Source organism: Myodes glareolus, chromosome 5, assembly GCF_982192425.1.
Source record: "Myodes glareolus chromosome 5, mMyoGla1.1, whole genome shotgun sequence".
NCBI lineage: Eukaryota > Metazoa > Chordata > Mammalia > Rodentia > Cricetidae > Myodes > Myodes glareolus.
Genome location: NC_142030.1, coordinates 71,618,442 through 71,634,760, shown reverse-complemented (window position 1 = coordinate 71,634,760; position 16,319 = coordinate 71,618,442). Strand labels below are relative to the sequence as shown.

Genomic DNA, 16,319 nt, shown 5'->3' with positions numbered 1-16,319 from the left:
CTGAATTATTGACAAACTTGGGGAAGATGCTTTGGAAAACACCAAGTACTAAAGCAGACCTGTACAGCTAGTGCAAACACTTGGCCATCAGCAGTTTCCTTTTAAAGGCCAAAGGGGGTGGGAGAGAGACTGCCTTGGCTAAATAATAATGATATTCACAGAAGAGCAGACGCTGACGTTCCAAAGTTCAGGATCTAGGAAGCTCTACTCACCCCTAGCCATCTCGCTCCTTTATTGGCCGCCTGTTGAATCTGGACTCTTTTGAGGGTGACATGGTAAACAGCTCCTTCCTCAACTTCTTCACCCCAGTCCTGAATCGAGCTCTGCCAGGCACGGGATAAAGAGAAAAAGAAAGAGGGTCGTTGCGGGTGCTGTTGTTTTCTTCCCCTTGCTAACCACACTCCGAGCTGCTTCCCTGCTTCCAGCAGCACTCAAAGCCCAAGACAGGCTGTTGGGAATACATATTCCAATCAGAGCAACACAAGATACATTGCAATAGGCAAGGCTGAGATTGTCTTGGCCCACAGCCCTTTCCTGTGGTATCAGGATCCTCTGACTTCTCCAGTTCAGTTATTTTTCCTAGACTAGCCACATATCTTAAATCCTTTTTTTTTCAAGTATTTTTTTTCTTCATAAGGAAACTGTGGTTTAATTCTGATCAACTCTGTCCCTTTAAGTGAAATGAAAAATAACTCATTGGCAAAAACAAAAGTTTATCCCTCAGAGTCTAAGTGTTCAAACATTTCAGCAATGTCGATTTTTTAAACTCCCGCAAACATGTGCTTTAATGCCAAGAGCTCTCTTTGGGAAGTGAAGTCGTATGTCTTTTTCTCCTCTTACTGTTTTGGAACCCAAAAAAGTTAGGGGGAATGTGGAAAGTTTTTATTTCCGTAAAAACAACTCGGGCAAGTGCAGAGAAGGCAACACATCCTCAAGCAGCTTCCACTGAAATTCACACAGCGACCCCGTGGATAGCTATGTCCCCTGCTAAACTTCGAATCTGCCTTCAAGGGCTGCTGCAGGGAGGCAGAGCGCTGCACCGCTCCCCCAGACTGACTTTTCCTTTCCACGCTCTGCTCTCCGAACACGCATCTGTCCCAGACACCCCGCGGGCGATGCCTGAGTACACAGGCAGCGTTTCTAGGGAGAAGAGGCGCAGAGAGGGAGGGACACAAAGCAGAGTGAGAAAGCTCCCTTGGAGCGCGGGTCCGGGCGGCTCCGATCACTTCGACAAGACTCTAACCACCCGGCCCGAGAAAGCGGGAGGTGGGAAGATTTCCCCAGCAAAGAAGAGTCTGGGAAAGGCAGGGAACTCGCGTTACCATTTTAGCTTGCCAAAGCAATTTCATTCTCAGTTTTCTCTCCGGTACGCGAACACTGCATGATGCGCCCTGTTCCGAGGCAGCCCCGGCGTCTCTCTGGTCCGGCTCCGGGTCCCCACGCTTCCCACGCGTCCTGCTGCCCCGCCGCCGCCGCGCGCGACTCGGCCACAAAGGAGAGCGGCCAGCGAGCGAGCGAGCAGCCCGGGAGCCCGCGGCCGCAGACTCCTCCCCGCCACTCCGTGATGTCAGGCTTTCCTGTTTGTGCTTGCGAGCGCACTCTCCCTTTCGGAAGCCCCGCGGATCAAGGCAGTGAGCAATCGTTTCTCCAGCTCTGGAGTGGTCGGGAAACGATGCTTTCAAGTAGACCGGTTCATCGAGGGGGAGAGGGGGATTCCTGGTGGCCACCAGGTGCCAAAATAGAACCATGTGTGCCACACCGCATGTGTGAGCGGCCTCCGCCGCCTGCTTCGCTGAAGGAAACTGGGGAAATTCAGGATGAAGGACACTTGTGTGATCTGCTTGGTATTTTGAATTTGGAGTAATTAAATCAGAGTACCTTTGGCTTCAGGGAAGCTTCTTATTAGGATAAAGTCAGAAGATACCTGGGTATCTAAAAACCGTACCAGGGGGCTCTATCCTACCAAGCACCTGCAACTATCTGGACTGTTCCTACAGTCCATTCTTGTTCATTTTCTTCTTTTTGACAAAAGGTGGCCCTGGCTAGCCTTGAACTTTTGGAACTTCTGTGGCAATCCTCCTGCTTCTGTACCCTGAATTCTAAGATTACAGTCAGGCATCAGCTCCACCACCCATCCTGATAAGGCTTAATTAAGGCCTTCCTGGCTACTGTGGGTGAGAGCAGACAAAGTTGGGGAGGGTCTTGCTGGATCTAACAGAATGTGGCATGGGCCATAGGTGGTTCTGGGGGTCTCTGGAGTCCCTGTGAGTGGCCATGAGCTGTCTGCACTGTGAGGACCCAGTGAGATTAACGGCTGCAGGAAGGCCCTTCAGAGGATGCTGCTGGTGAGAATGTTATCTTAACACAAAGATCTATGTGTCACAATACATTACATTTTAAAAGATCTAGTTTCAATATATCAACAGCAAGAGATAACTGGTTACAATGCAGCCAAAACTGCCCCTTCCAGAACTCCATACCAATCACAAAAACCTTAGGACTCATTTGTTTCACAGGCGCCACCCCTGATCAGTTTGAAAAAGACTTTCTCCTCACTGCTGTGCTAAGGCATAGCACGAAGCTTTGATTAGTAACAAATACAGCATGAGCTGAAACGTCGGGAGATGAAACGAGCGATGTCCCCAGAGGAGCAGAAATGACAGACAGCAAGGGCTCTCTGCGCACTCCGGAGTGTTTTCAAGTCGCTCCGTCAGAAGCTCCTCAGACAGCCCCAAGCTTCAGGGGTCCAATACTGTGTAGGGAGAAGAATGTCCTTTTTCAACCAAAGTGGCTGTTTCTGAAATTTAAATATCAAATACGTACACAAACATATACACACATACACACATTCCTTCCACTGTGCTCAGTGCTTAGGACAGAGTGTCCCAGGAGACAGGGAGAAAACATGTGGAGGCCTACTCAGACTTCTTAGGCCTTCCTCAGGGCCCTGGGTCACACCTGGAGGACCTATTTGGTGATCCTGAAGACAGCAAGAGACAACCAAGGACAGAAAGCAACCCTTGAGATTGATTTTATCAGTGCTCTAACCCAATCCAGACTGTAAATATGAAGTGTACTGGAAAACTCCTTCATAGATAACCAGTTTCTTCTCCAGAAACTCCTGGAGAAGGAGGCTTGGACCTCAGAAGCCTCTCCCAGGCGCTCTTCTCTCCCTGTCATCCTATGGCAGCATCTTGACTGGGCACCTGCTGTGTAAAGGGAGGAAGAAGAGGATCCAGCTCAAACCCGGGCTTGCAGTGCAATCAGCTTAGATAATGTGATGCAAGGAGAGCAGGAGGAATTCTAGGGAGGAGGAAGCTGATTCCCGCACTCCTGCCCAGATCACCGAAGCAGCAAGATGTGAGCTGCCCCACTGAAAAAGGTACTGAGCCACATGGCTAAAATAGATTAGAAAAACGGGTTAATCAAGATGAGAGCATTAGCTAATAAGAAGCCTGTCCTAAAGGGCCAATCAGCATTATAACTTATAGAGATCTCTTGTGTGATTTTTCTCTGGGACTAAACAGCTGGGGGGCCAGGCAGGACAGAAACACAAACAAACAGGCCCGACCCTTTCATGTTACAATAATGGACTGAACTGTAAGCTACCCAATTAAACGTTTTCCTTCAGAAGAATTTCTGTGGCCATCGCATCTCTACAGCAACAGGAACTCTGACTACAACATACACTAAGTAGAAATGAATTTTTAAAGGGAAGATGGAAGGGAGGTGGGGAAGGAAGAAGAAAAGGAGGTAGGCACATCGAGTGCCCATGTTGACGAGGACGCAGAGAAGAGACCCCCGTATGCTGTTAGGAATGGAAGCAGTATCTACTCTGAAAATCAGTACAGCCATTACTCAAGAAGTCAAAAATGCATCTACCATAAGATTCAGTGATGCCAATTCTGGGTATTTATAAAAGTATGTAACTCCAGATCTCTAAGATACACCTGCACTTCCATGTTTATTACAGCACTATTCACCATGGCAAGCTACAGAGACAATCCAGCTGTCAGCCAATGGATGAGGGGATAAAAGAAAATGTGATGCAATGGATTGTCCAGCTTTTAAAAAGACGGAAGTCCTGTCATTTGTGACTACATGGATGAACCTGGAGGATGCTATGCTGAGGGAAAAAAGTCAAGCTCAGAAAGACAATGTAAGATCTCTCTTCCATACGAAATCTGAGTATCCAAACACATACGATCAGAATAAAATGGTGATGCCTGGTGGGTATAGGAGCAGGAGGCTAGGAAGGTAATGGCCAAAGAATACAAAGTTTCAGTAATATGAGATAATTTTTGCATAGGGCCTATAGCTACTATATTGTGCATTCTAAGGTGCCTGAGAGTAGATCTTACGTTAACGTGATAGCAACAATAATAATGGAGCAGGAAGAAACACTGAAGAAGATGTACCTGTCCTTGGCCTTGATGGTGGTGATGGTTTCATGACTTTGTCCTGATTTCCAAGCTCATCAAATTATAAATATTAAATATATACCACATGCTACATGTCACTCATACCTTAATGAAGTCACTTAAAAAGTTTGTCTTGAAAATGGCAATGCCAACACAAGATGGCCAGAAATAACAAGACCTCAGCTTTGTTGCCCCAGATTCAAGGCTGGCCTAAAATGGCCTATGCCCAATCAAAAGTTTAGAGGAGCCAGGTGATGGTGGCACACGCCTTTAATCCCAGCACTTGGGAGGCAGAGGCAGGTGGATCTCTGTGAGTTTGAGGCCAGCCTGGTCTACAGAGCTAGTTCCAGGACAACCAAAGAAACCCTGTCTCAAAAGGCAAACAAACAACAGTTTAAAGGAAAGCAGCCCTAAGAGAGAAGGGGTAACAGCGATAACTGTGGGAAGAAAAGGAATAAGTAGTCTCTCGTCCCTCCATACCTTGCCGTACCGTGGCTGAGCAGAAATTGTCTCCATCCTCCCACAACGACCACCTATGGGGCAGCCTTTCCTACTCACTGCTAATAGAGTTGAAATAAAACTGGTAATTGTCATTTGCGTTAATTTTATTAATAACTATACCTTCAAATCTCTGTAGATCCCTAACAACAGTTTTGAAGGAATATATAACAAATAAATCAGATACCTGTCAACTTTACCTCCAGCTAGAGTTAACTATGGCTGAAATGCGAGGTCCTCGATCCTCTGGACAACCCCTTGAATGCTTCTTTCTCCCTGGTCTTCAGGTTTGCAGGCTGTGCTGCTTAGCAAAAGCTTCCCACACTCAGTTTCCCAGTATCTTCTGGGTGCTCTGTTATGGTTGTTTCCAGTATGAAAACTGGGGTTGGGCTGGGGGTGTAACTCATTGATAAAGTGTGTGTTCAGTATGTACAAGGTCTTAGGTTCAATCGCCAACCCTAAAATAAAATAAAGAAATAAAAAGAAAAAAAAAAACCCTGAGGTTGCCCCAGTCGCCTGATTTTTGCTTGAACTTTCAACCTTGTTTTGCAAAGGATAAGGCACCGGTCACGCTGGCTCAAAGATGAATGTCCTTTAAACAACAGACAGTCACTGTCATTTTCTCAACTCAAAGTGACCTTGTTAATCATCACAGAGATACTATTAGGTATCAACTAAAATTCTCAATGTTCTGCTAGTAGATTATTCCATTCATGTAAACAAATTATGAGCCAATTTTAGTCAGTCCTATTGTAACTAAAGAAAGGGCTGCCCTAAGGGATGGAAAATGAAGAAGGAGGAAATATAAGCAAATACCATTCAGCAACTGGCAGGCCCGAGGCAGAAGGCTCCTGTGGCCATGACAGCAAATGCTTGTCAACTAATATTTTCATCATTTGTTGGTGGTTATTCCCAATTGCTTACCTATAGAGGAAGCCAAGTTATGGGATACCATTTGTACCTGTGGCTAACATGCATCAATGCCTCATCTAATTACAGATCTCTGTGAAAGAAAAAAGGACACAGTCAGATATGTGTCCACAGAGATGAAACGATCAAAACAGAGCAATCAGCTGATGCACGCTGCCAGGTTCCGTGTGGCATGTAACAACACACTGCAGAGGTCACGCTGAGTGAGTGACTCTGGACAGAGTTACTGGACAATTAGCCAGGTTGCCTTTTCTTCCCCAAAGCTAAAGCATGGTATTGAAGTAGTAGTGAGCCTCAAGAAACGGAGACTGGTATGGCAAAGAACAATGGCTCTTCAGTCAGAGACACCTAGAGTCGAGGTCTAGCACAGCCACTTCACCCTAGGCAAGACCTTCATTCCAAGCCTCCTGGTCCTATTAAGAAGATAGGAAATGCAAACACTCCTGTCATTGGCTCACAGTATTAGTTGAGATAATACACATCAGGCCTTTAGAACAGTACCCAACACCTGGTGACTACTCTACGCTAATGGCAGTAGGAGTTATGTGTTAGATTAAAGAATTGCAAAAACTACAGTAAAGTAATGATGTTAAAAATCTGGCCCCTCTTTTAAGTAGCTCAAGATTCTATAGCTTGAAGACAGAATTTCACTCTACAAAGATCACAGAAAGACCTAAGCCTCACACAGTGTTCAGTCCAGTGAACAACATTTACTGAGTTGCTACAGACCCAGAAAAAGGCAGGGCTCGGTGTTCCTGCCTACTTCAATCCATTCTGCTCCTCCTCACAGTAGCCAAAGCATCTTTTCCAATCACATTACCATCTCTTTCTGCTCTTTACCCCTCCATGGACTTCCTGTTGCCAAGGACGACAGCCTAACTGCCTCCTATACCCCATACAGCCTGGCTGAGGCTGGCCTCTGCCCACCCATCTCCTTCCTTCCCCTCACCCCACCGTGCACTCACACTTCAGCTGCTGGCTCGTTTTTGACATCTTGGACATGTCTGACTCCTCCTGCCAGAAGACCTTAGAGACATCATCTCCCTTGTGTAGGACACCCTAGCCTCCTCTGGCTCGACTTTAAACACACTCATCACGTGCACTCACAGCCCCATCCCTCTTTCCTCACAGCTTAGTCAGTTAATGCTCACACAGACAGCCCTAAGACTCTTACTAGACTGTAAACTCTATGAAGGCAGAGGTGATGCCAGGTTTTCTCTCCCCATTTTGTGCTAGACCCTTACAGTGCTGAGCAGACAGAGATCTGCTATGGTTATTAGCACTGCAGATGCCAAACATAATGAGCGAGCAAGAGAGATGATTTGACAGCTAGATGGGGGGGGTCGCGTTATAAAGTCAATAAGGGACTAATAAATAGGGCTAAATGACAAATAACTCTTAGATACTGTCACTATCTTAAAGGTGTTTATCATACTTTAAAAGGAAAGGAAAAGTACCTAGGAACTGGGTGAAAGGTGATTTCCCAGCATTAAAGATCAGCAAGTAAGATTAGCAGACTAGAGCAAGCCGAGTGAGGGGCACTGAGAGGACGGAACCGGCAGGCAAGGCTCACTCTAGAAAAGCCTTGCAGGGGCTGGAGAGGTGGACTCAAGTCAACAGCACATACTCCTTTAGCAGAGGACCCCAGTTCAGTTGACAGCAATAGGGTGGGCAGCTGCAAGTTCAGCTCCCAGCATGCATGGCTTCTATGACACTTGCACTTAAATGCACATATACATGTATGTGCATGGTTTTAAAATATATTAAGTTTTAAGTCTTCCAGGAGGGATATGAGAACGGAGAATTGGAGTGAATATAATTAAGATGGACCATATACATGCATATATAAAATTGTCAAAGAATAAATAAAACTACTCTTTAAAATGCATTATATAATGCAGCTTTTTTTTTTTTTAAGGTTTTCTCTGTGTAACAGTCATGGCTGGCCTTGAACTCATTGAGCTCCACCTGTCTCTGCCACCTAAGTACTGGGATTAAAGGTGTGTGCGCTCACCGTCTGGCTACAGCTTTTTATACAAGATTGTTGTCTCTTAGACTTTTGAACAAAGAGAAACATGCTTTGGAAGAAAAGGGAGAAAGACACGCTCAAAGGAGACAGAAAAAGATGAGATTTGGACCCTGTGGTCCAAGAAAACAGGCACAGACAAAGTAGTCCACCCCAGCCCAGAGGCTACTTGCAATTGAGACATGCTGGGGGCGAGAAAGTTGGTTTTGCTAATAGAATGTCACCACATAATCAGGCATTCACCGGCTGCCCCCAACCAGGAGAAGCTGGCCAACACAAGTGGACTCCAGTGGACTCATGATTTGATAGGTTCTCTGACTTTCTTTTTCTTTCTTTCTTTTTCTTCATTCTTTTGTTTGCTTGTCTGTTTTGATTTTCTTTTCTTTGGCATTTTTTATTTGTTTTTCTTTTTTGAGAGAGAATATGAAGTTGGGTGTACAGGATTGTGGAAAGGAAGTTGAGGGAGTTGGGAGAGGAAAAATGGTCAAAATATATCGTACAAAAAAATAATAAAGACTTTAAAGATAATTTGAAATGCTAAAATCTAGATGACTCTCACACTTGTCTATAGATTAGCTTGTGAGAGAAAATAGAGCCGAGAGAAGGCTGTGGAAAGAATGCCCTTCTAAATGAGCAGCTACACTCAGAGGGACAAGCGGGGGGCTTTGAATCAGAGTCGCATGGGAAGAACAAATGCTGCAACTTGATGACAGGCGTCACGCTACAAGAAAATGAGCGAGCAAAGCAAATAAATAAACAAATTAAAAGTTTTAGGACTAGAACTCTGAGAATGTAGGGACATGTAAATAAAGATAAAATAAACAGGGATTCTGTTTGGGGAAAAAATACTGACTCAGTTCTGAGGAGAGAGAAACTTGAGACAGTGACTGAGGAGTAACTGGAAAGAGAGGCAAAGGCTGGAAGCGTGAGCTAGCCCATGTGCAGGAAGCGTGAGCTAGCCCATGTGCAGGAAGCGTGAGCTAGCCCATGTGCAGGAAGCGTGAGCTAGCCCATGTGCAGGAAGCGTGAGCTAGCCCATGTACAGGAAGAGTTCACAGGCGCTGGGCAGGGGTGCCAGCAGCATGCAACCAGCCTCAATATGTGCCCCACAAGAGAAAAACAAAAAGTACCAGCGAAGAGCACGAGATAGAAAGAGGAGGGCCAGAGCTGTGGGAAGCAATGATGGGAAGAAAGCTCACTGCACTTAGAAATTCTCCAGCTGAAGTCAGTGCTGGACAACAGTCAATGGACTTGTCAACATTTCAAACAGGCACTGCTCTCTGCCATTGTTGTGAGATGCAGCATGGGTTTTTAAGAGAGGTCTGTCTATTTTAAAAGCCTACAAATGTTTTTGAAAAAATTATCGTAGTTATTCTATGACACTCTTCAATAAAATGTAACCAAAGTTAATTGAAAGTCTTAGTGTGGTCAGTTACATAACAGCAGAATTGCTGAATGGCTTAAACACAGTGTTTTCCCAGAAATATTTGTCTTCTGGATGAAACCAAGAATGGAAAGTTCCTGGCTTCAAGAACAGCGTCTGAGAAGGTGGAAAGAAAAGAAAAGCCTGCATGGTGGGAACGAAGCTTTAGTCAAAGTTAGCCGAGCTGCCACAAATGTGCTCCACAAAGAAAAGGTGGGTTTCCACACTAGACAGTTGACTGTGTGGTGTTGGATGTTCTTCTGTGGATGTGTTGTTCTTACGGGTTGATGAATAAAGCTCCATTAGATAACCCCTACTTTCTTAAAACAAAGGAAAAAATGTTTCATACATGCATTGCCAAGAAAAATTTTAGCTAGCTAGGTCCTTGATATTTGCCTGTTAAACTGCTGGAATCAGTTCACAGTGGCCTACCGATCCTGCTTGTTTTAAAGCATAGAGTGAGATCTTATAGTAATTTGCTTTTCTGTTGCTAAACATCATGACCAAACTCAGCTTGGAGAGGAAAGGGTTTATTTCATCTTACGGTCTGCGGTCCATCAGAAAGGGACGTCAGGGTAGGAGTGAAGAAGAGGCCATGGAGGAAGACTGCTCAGTGCCCTGCTCTTGAGCTCTTTCTCAGGTGAATTTCTTACACAACCCAGGAGAACCTGCACAGGGGAGGCACTACCCACAGTGCGCTAGCCCCTCCTACATTAGTCATCACTCGAGAAAAAATATCCCACCAACCTGTCTACAGGCATTGTCTCAGTTAAGGTTCCCTCTTTTGAGATGACCCTATCTTGTGTCAAGTTGACAAAACAAAAACCAAACAAACAAACAAGCAAGGCAGTACAGGCTATAGAATAGAAACTGCCCTGCTTGGGGTAGGGGGCGAGAGGGGGAATTACCTTGGCTCATTTGGCTTCTTCTAGGTGATGGGAAAGCTGCTATCTCTAACAATTACAACAGACCAACCTACCTGGTTCTCCCTTTCAATCCTTTCTCCAAGGGTGGTGGTGGTAGTCAGGGTGGTGGTGGTGGTGGTGGTGGCAGCAGCAGTAGTGGTGATGGTGCTGTGTGTGTGTGTGTGTGTGTGTGTGTGTGTGTGTGTGTGTGTATCTGTTTGTCTATCTATCTGTCTATCTACATGCCTGTGTATGTTAGGGGAGGAGAGTATTTTATAGAGTAACCTGGATTTCATCTCAAAGCACAGATAAAATTTAATGATTTCTCCCACCCAATGGGAACACACTGTAATAAGATGATGGTATTCAGTCAGGCCTGGGAGTACAAGACTGTAATCTAGATATGTAGGAGACTGAGTCAGGAGGATCATAAATCCAAGGCTTCCATGGGTTACAGACGAGTGTAAGGCCAGCTTGGGCAACTTAGGCTCTGTCTCAAACTAAAGAAAGTTAAAAGAAGAAGAAGAAGAAGAAGAAGAAGAAGAAGAAGAAGAAGAAGAGGAGGAGGAGGAGGAGGAGGAGGAGGAGGAGGAGGAGGAGGAGGAGGAGGAGGAGGAGGAGGAAGAGGAGGAGGAAGAGGAGGAGGAGGAAGAGGAGGAGGAAGAGGAGGAAGAGGAGGAGGAAGAGGAAGAGGAGGAGGGGGAGTTTGGGCCCACTGTGATAGAGTGCTCGCCTAGTATGTGGGAGGCTATGGGTTCAAACCCCAATAATATAAAAAAGAAAAAAAACAATGACAATGATGCAATGGTAGTAAGTGACACACCTTCCTCTTCTAGTCAAGCAGATAGCATTCTACTCTGCCCAGAGGAGTTTGTTACCTAGATCTTGCCAGGCTGCCCACCTGCTGGGCTGGTGTATCATGGGTCTTGGGGCACCACACTGCCAGGCTGTATACCTGCTGGGCTGATGTGCCATGATCTTGAGACATCTCACTGCCCTGGCTTTAGCTCATGACTTTACCATGAGAAGCAGCTGGCAATCTTGGCACACATGCCTGATCCAGACAAAGTTTCTGGTCTTCCCATGGAGGGAAGGTCAGGGTACAGTGAGTGTTTGACAAACAGCAGCAAACTCTTCAGCTTGACTCTACACATCCATACCAGACTCAAGCTGCCCCCAAAGGACGCAGAAGGTTTGGAATCTGTCCAAAGCACCTTAAAGAATAATTGACTTTGGGTGAGGGTTCAAGAATTCTAGGACAAAATTAGACCTTCTAGGAGAAGTCAAGGAAATCACTCCCGGCATCTAGAAAAGGCCTCCTGCTGGCTGTTATCTCTCAGAACAGCTGCCATGCCAATCAGGGTTTGCTGCCTCTGGGGGAGTAAAGTAGAGGCTTTAGTTGTTTAACAGATCACATCACCAGGAATGACTTAGGAGCAATCAGATTTTAAAAGTTGTGGTGGTTTGAAAGAAAATGGCCCCCAAAGGAAGTGGCGTTATTAGGAGGTGTGGCTTTCTTGGAAGAAGTGTGACACTGTAGGGGCAGGCTTTGAGGTCTCTTTTGCTCAAGCTTCCCTCAGTGTGAATATCAGTCAACTTCCTGTTACTTGCAATATGTAGCACTCTCAGCTATTCCTTCAGTACTATGTCTGCCTGCATGCCGCCATGCTCCCTGCCATGATGGTAATGGACTGAACCTCTGAAGCTGTAAGCAAGCCACCCCAATTAATTGTATCCCTTATAAGAACTGCCATGGTCATGGTGTCTCTTCACAGCAGTAAAATCCTAACTAAGACAAAAGTCTTTACCTAATTACTAGCATGCCAGAAATCTTACTGAGTATCCACTGTACACTGGACCTTTTGCTAGATGTCTCATAATGAACTCAACCACACAACCACAATGTCTACCTCACATAGGAATGAAGAATAGCAGTTTTGTCACTGCATGACGGGAGCTGAGAGATGTACCAGTGGCAAGCACAGGCTAAATGTACAGCATCAAAAACAAATTTTCCAGGAAAAGTAATTGATCAGAAGTAGTAAGGGAAGAGAAGGAAGGAGCCATCCAGACAGGAAGCAGACAGGGAGCCAGGCTTGAGAGTTAGGATCAGAGCTACAGAAGAACGCTGGGGACAGTAGTAGGGGGGCATCGCAGTCAGCAAAGTGCTTATCTTCGGGGCACTAGAACCTGAGTTTCATCTAATAGAACACACGTAAGAACATCAGTTGTGGTAGAGCTCCTGCTTATAACCCTAGCAATGGGAATGTAGAAATAGGAGAATAACCCTAGCACTGGTAGTGAAGACAGGAGGACTCCTAAGGCTTGCTAGCCAACCAGGTTAGCCTGATTGTCGTCCTCCAAGCCAGTAAGAAACCTTATATCAAAGGAGGTAAGTGACATTCCTAAAGATGGTACTGAGGTTGCCTGCTGGCCTCCACACGTGTGTGCAACCTCTCCAACACACACACACACACACACACACACACACACACACACACACACACACATTTTTTAGTCTTAGTTCACAAACATGTCAAAAAGACTGACATGGTACAATTGAGTACCAATATCTTTATAATCCTCCCTTATCCACAGTAAGAAATTAATAATCAGGAAATAACCAATAATAGAACAGAATATATAACAACATGCCATCACGAACATTTGGAAAAGCAACTTCTCTCTGTCTCTTTCAAAAGTTGAGACAATAAAGGCAAAACAAAAATGAAAAGAAAACCAAGAATCAAGAAGAATATTAGTATGTCCCCAACACAGTTGACCCCAGGTAAGTGAGCCATGGCTTTGGGGTACCGTTTGCTATAGTACACTAACCAGGTGAATGTCTCCTAGCAACAGAAAGTCTGCTTTTATTTTTTGCAATCCGGAATTCTCTGTGAAGGATAAGGTTTAGAAATAATCATTTCACCTTAGCAGAGCACATAGCTGCTGCGCTGTGCACACTGGTCCAGGATCTAAAGGAAGAGAGATGTTATGACTGCCCTGATACACAGGAGAGAGAGCTTGACTGAGAGTATCTACGGTTGTCCGTGAGAACATTTAGCATGTCTGAGAGACTGGCATTTGAGACCATGGACCTAGTGGGGAAAACAGCCCTCTCCTCTGTGGATGGGCTTCGCCTAGACAGTTGGAAACCTGAGCAAAACAGAAGAAAAAATTTTCCTGTGTCACTCCTTGACCTGAGACATCACCTCTATCTTCTCTTGAGTTCAGCCTGTACTTACACCCCTGCTCTTCCTGATTCTCAGGCCCTTGCCCTCGGAATTGCACTACCTCCCTCCTGGATCTCTCACTGATAGATGGTACATTCTGTGACTTCTCAGCTTTCACGAGTGCACTAATCAGTCCTTGTAATTCGGTCTAGATCTGTTAGGCAGACTATGAAGTCTAGTAGAGGAGACAAACATGGGCATGTATAATGGAAGCAGCCATGAGGGCAACTGTGACTTGTATGGAACCATCTTGACTCCCAATTACAAAGCACAGTGCTAGTGTTACACTGGGTTCCGTTTCCAAACGTAGTCTCAGGAGGGACACAGCTGGGACAAGAACCCGGGCTTCAAGGAAAAGCCTCTTTTGAGTCTCAGCTTGGAAATGCTCAGGTGTCAGGGCTATCCCTGACTAACAAGTGGGAGAAAAAGACCAGCTATTGGAACAAAGACTTGAGACGTGTTAACCCCCATGAGCCTTCAGAGGAACGAGAACACATCCAGCTAAGGCATACTGCAACTGCAGCAGGTGTGTAGGCTCAACAGAGTTGCCAGGTGTTGGAGAGGAGTTTAGGGATGCTCCACAGGATGGATGATGAGAGGATTCCAAGCAGAGAAAGGTGTGATCCAAAGTTAGGGGTCTAACGTGGGATCGTCATAGATCACATAGAGGGGAGAAGGTCACTTGTCACAGTCACATCATTGCCCACTGTGCCCCAAGGGCATTCTGTGAGTCATACTGAGTGTTGCACATGCCCTCTCGACCGTCTCTCACTTTCCATTTTATGTCACAAGAAACAGAAACATCAATACCACATACAACATAAATGCCGGGCCATGGTTAAAACTCCAAGTCTTTTGACTCCAAATACAGCAACTTCAAAAGACGGCTTTTCTTTTCAGGTCATTTGCGTAGTAACACCTTTGCTAGTATATACTATTTCCATCATTTGTGAGCTGCAGCACCTTAGGGAGGACATTAGTGCTTCATTTCCTCCAGTAATTGGAGGTGCAGTCACGTACTTGCCAGCACTCAAGAACTAGGTTCTCAACGGCTCTCTCAAGGGTTTTCTATCTTCTTCCAGTGCCACCAACCTGGCGCAAGCACATGGCTGTCTGTGACCACGCCATTTGCTCTCTCACAGAGGCATGCAGGCAGCTAACATCCTAGGTAGGAATTGCGTGTGCATGGTTTCTCAAGATCTCAGTCTTATAGTCTGAAGCTGGGCATAGTCCTGCAGATCTGTAGTCTCAGCTATGCTGCACCAGTGTGAGCAGCATGGCAAGACCATCCACACACACACACACACACACACACACACACACACAAGTCAAAAGAAGAGAGAGAAAGAAAAGGGAAGGTCAAATGAGAGGGATGAGAAGAGGTTAAAAAGAAGAAGAAGAAGAAGAAGAAGAAGAAGAAGAAGAAGAAGAAGAAGAAGAAGAAGAAGAAGAAGAAGAAGAAGAAGAAGAAGAAGAAGAAGAAGAAGAAGAATTTACAGTCCAAAGGAAGGGCAAGCCAAGTGACTGTCCTCACGCTGTTTGGTAGCGGGGATCCCTAGCTTCCAGGAGAGGCACCGCATTCGCAGCCAAGCAGTCAGACACATCTAAAGCTATGACAGCAATGGGAAGCAAAAGCTGGAAGATGAAAAGTGGAGAAGAGTTCAGATCGGCCTAGGAACAGCAGAGATGAAGGCATGGACACCAAAGAGAACAACAGAAAGTCATCTGACACATCTGAAGGATGAGAAGGGCTCCAGGAGCAAAGTGGAAAGAGCCAGAGTGCAGTTAGGGAGCCACAGCCTTCAGGGCAGATCACTGCAAGACTTTGTGCAGAAGAGTTTCATGCATGTTCAATAGACCTGAGCAGGGCTGAAGACGTAGTTCGGTGGGTAGAATGCTTGCCTAGCATGCACAGAACCCTACTTGAATCCCTCATAAGTCAGGTTTGGCGGTACTGGCCTGCGATCCCAGCGCTGGGGAAACGGAGACAGGAGGATCAGGAGCTCAAGACAATTTTCAGTTACATAGTGAGTTCAAGGTCAGCCTAGGATATAGGAGACCTTATGTCAATTAAATAAATGAATAGGGATGGTAGGTAGATGACTCAGAAAGGTACTTGCTGCTAAGCCTTATGATCTGAGTTTGTTCCCAGAACCCATATGGTAGAAGAGAACCAACTACTACAAGCTGTCCTCTGACCTCTACATGCCCATGGTGGCATGAGAAAACTCACACACACACACACACACACACACACACACACACACACACACACACACACCTGACCTCCACATGCTCGTGGTAGCATGAGAAAACACACACACACACACCTGAACTCCACATGCTCATGGTGGCATGAGAAATCACACACACATACATGAAATAAATGTAATAAATGAGACTATATGAGAGCGAGCATGCACACCAGAGACTGACCGCAGTGTGGCAAGGGTCAAACCAGTACTCCAGGGAAATGCCTTGCAAGTCACTTCAGTAAGTTCAACTGTTTTAAAGCCCCACTTAGAAAGTGGAAAGGGACAGATAACGCTGCCATTTTTAAGAATGACTTCTTAGTGATTGTAACACTATCAGTCTTCTGCCGCCTGGGGTTTAAGGAGGCACAACGGGAAATGATCACAGGGGAGACACACTTCGGAAGGTGTGCTGGTTGCTCTTCCTCAGCGTGCCACAGGCTGGAATTTGCTGGAAGAGTTATCCTGACTGCCTTAACTGATGTGGCAAGGGGCACCCCAAAAGTGCATAGCACCTTCTAGGAGCAGTCCAGATAAAAAAGGACACAGCACAAGAAAGGCTTTCTCCTCCTTCTTCCGGCTTGGTCTTCGCTCTTGTTTTACTAATTTGTCCTGTTCCACCTGTTGCCGA

General features: G+C 45.7%; 1 protein-coding gene across 3 annotated transcripts in view; it reads right to left on the bottom strand.

Moving 5' to 3' along the window:
* Rgl1 (ral guanine nucleotide dissociation stimulator like 1) overlaps window positions 1-16,319 on the bottom strand; it is a 255,495-nt gene that overhangs the window by 114,374 nt on the left and 124,802 nt on the right. The window contains exons 1-2 of one of the 3 annotated variants that reach the window (XM_048431068.3): window positions 1,323-1,496; window positions 213-323 (exon numbers count right to left, since the gene is read on the bottom strand). The exons of 1 other annotated variant lie outside the window; for it this stretch is intronic. In XM_048431068.3, coding sequence (XP_048287025.1) covers window positions 213-323; window positions 1,323-1,349 — 138 coding nt within the window. In that variant the 5' untranslated portion in view covers window positions 1,350-1,496. Of the gene's footprint in view, window positions 1-212; window positions 324-1,322; window positions 1,497-16,319 lie in introns of those variants that run through there. One more of the 3 variants, XM_048431067.3, reaches the window with a different exon arrangement.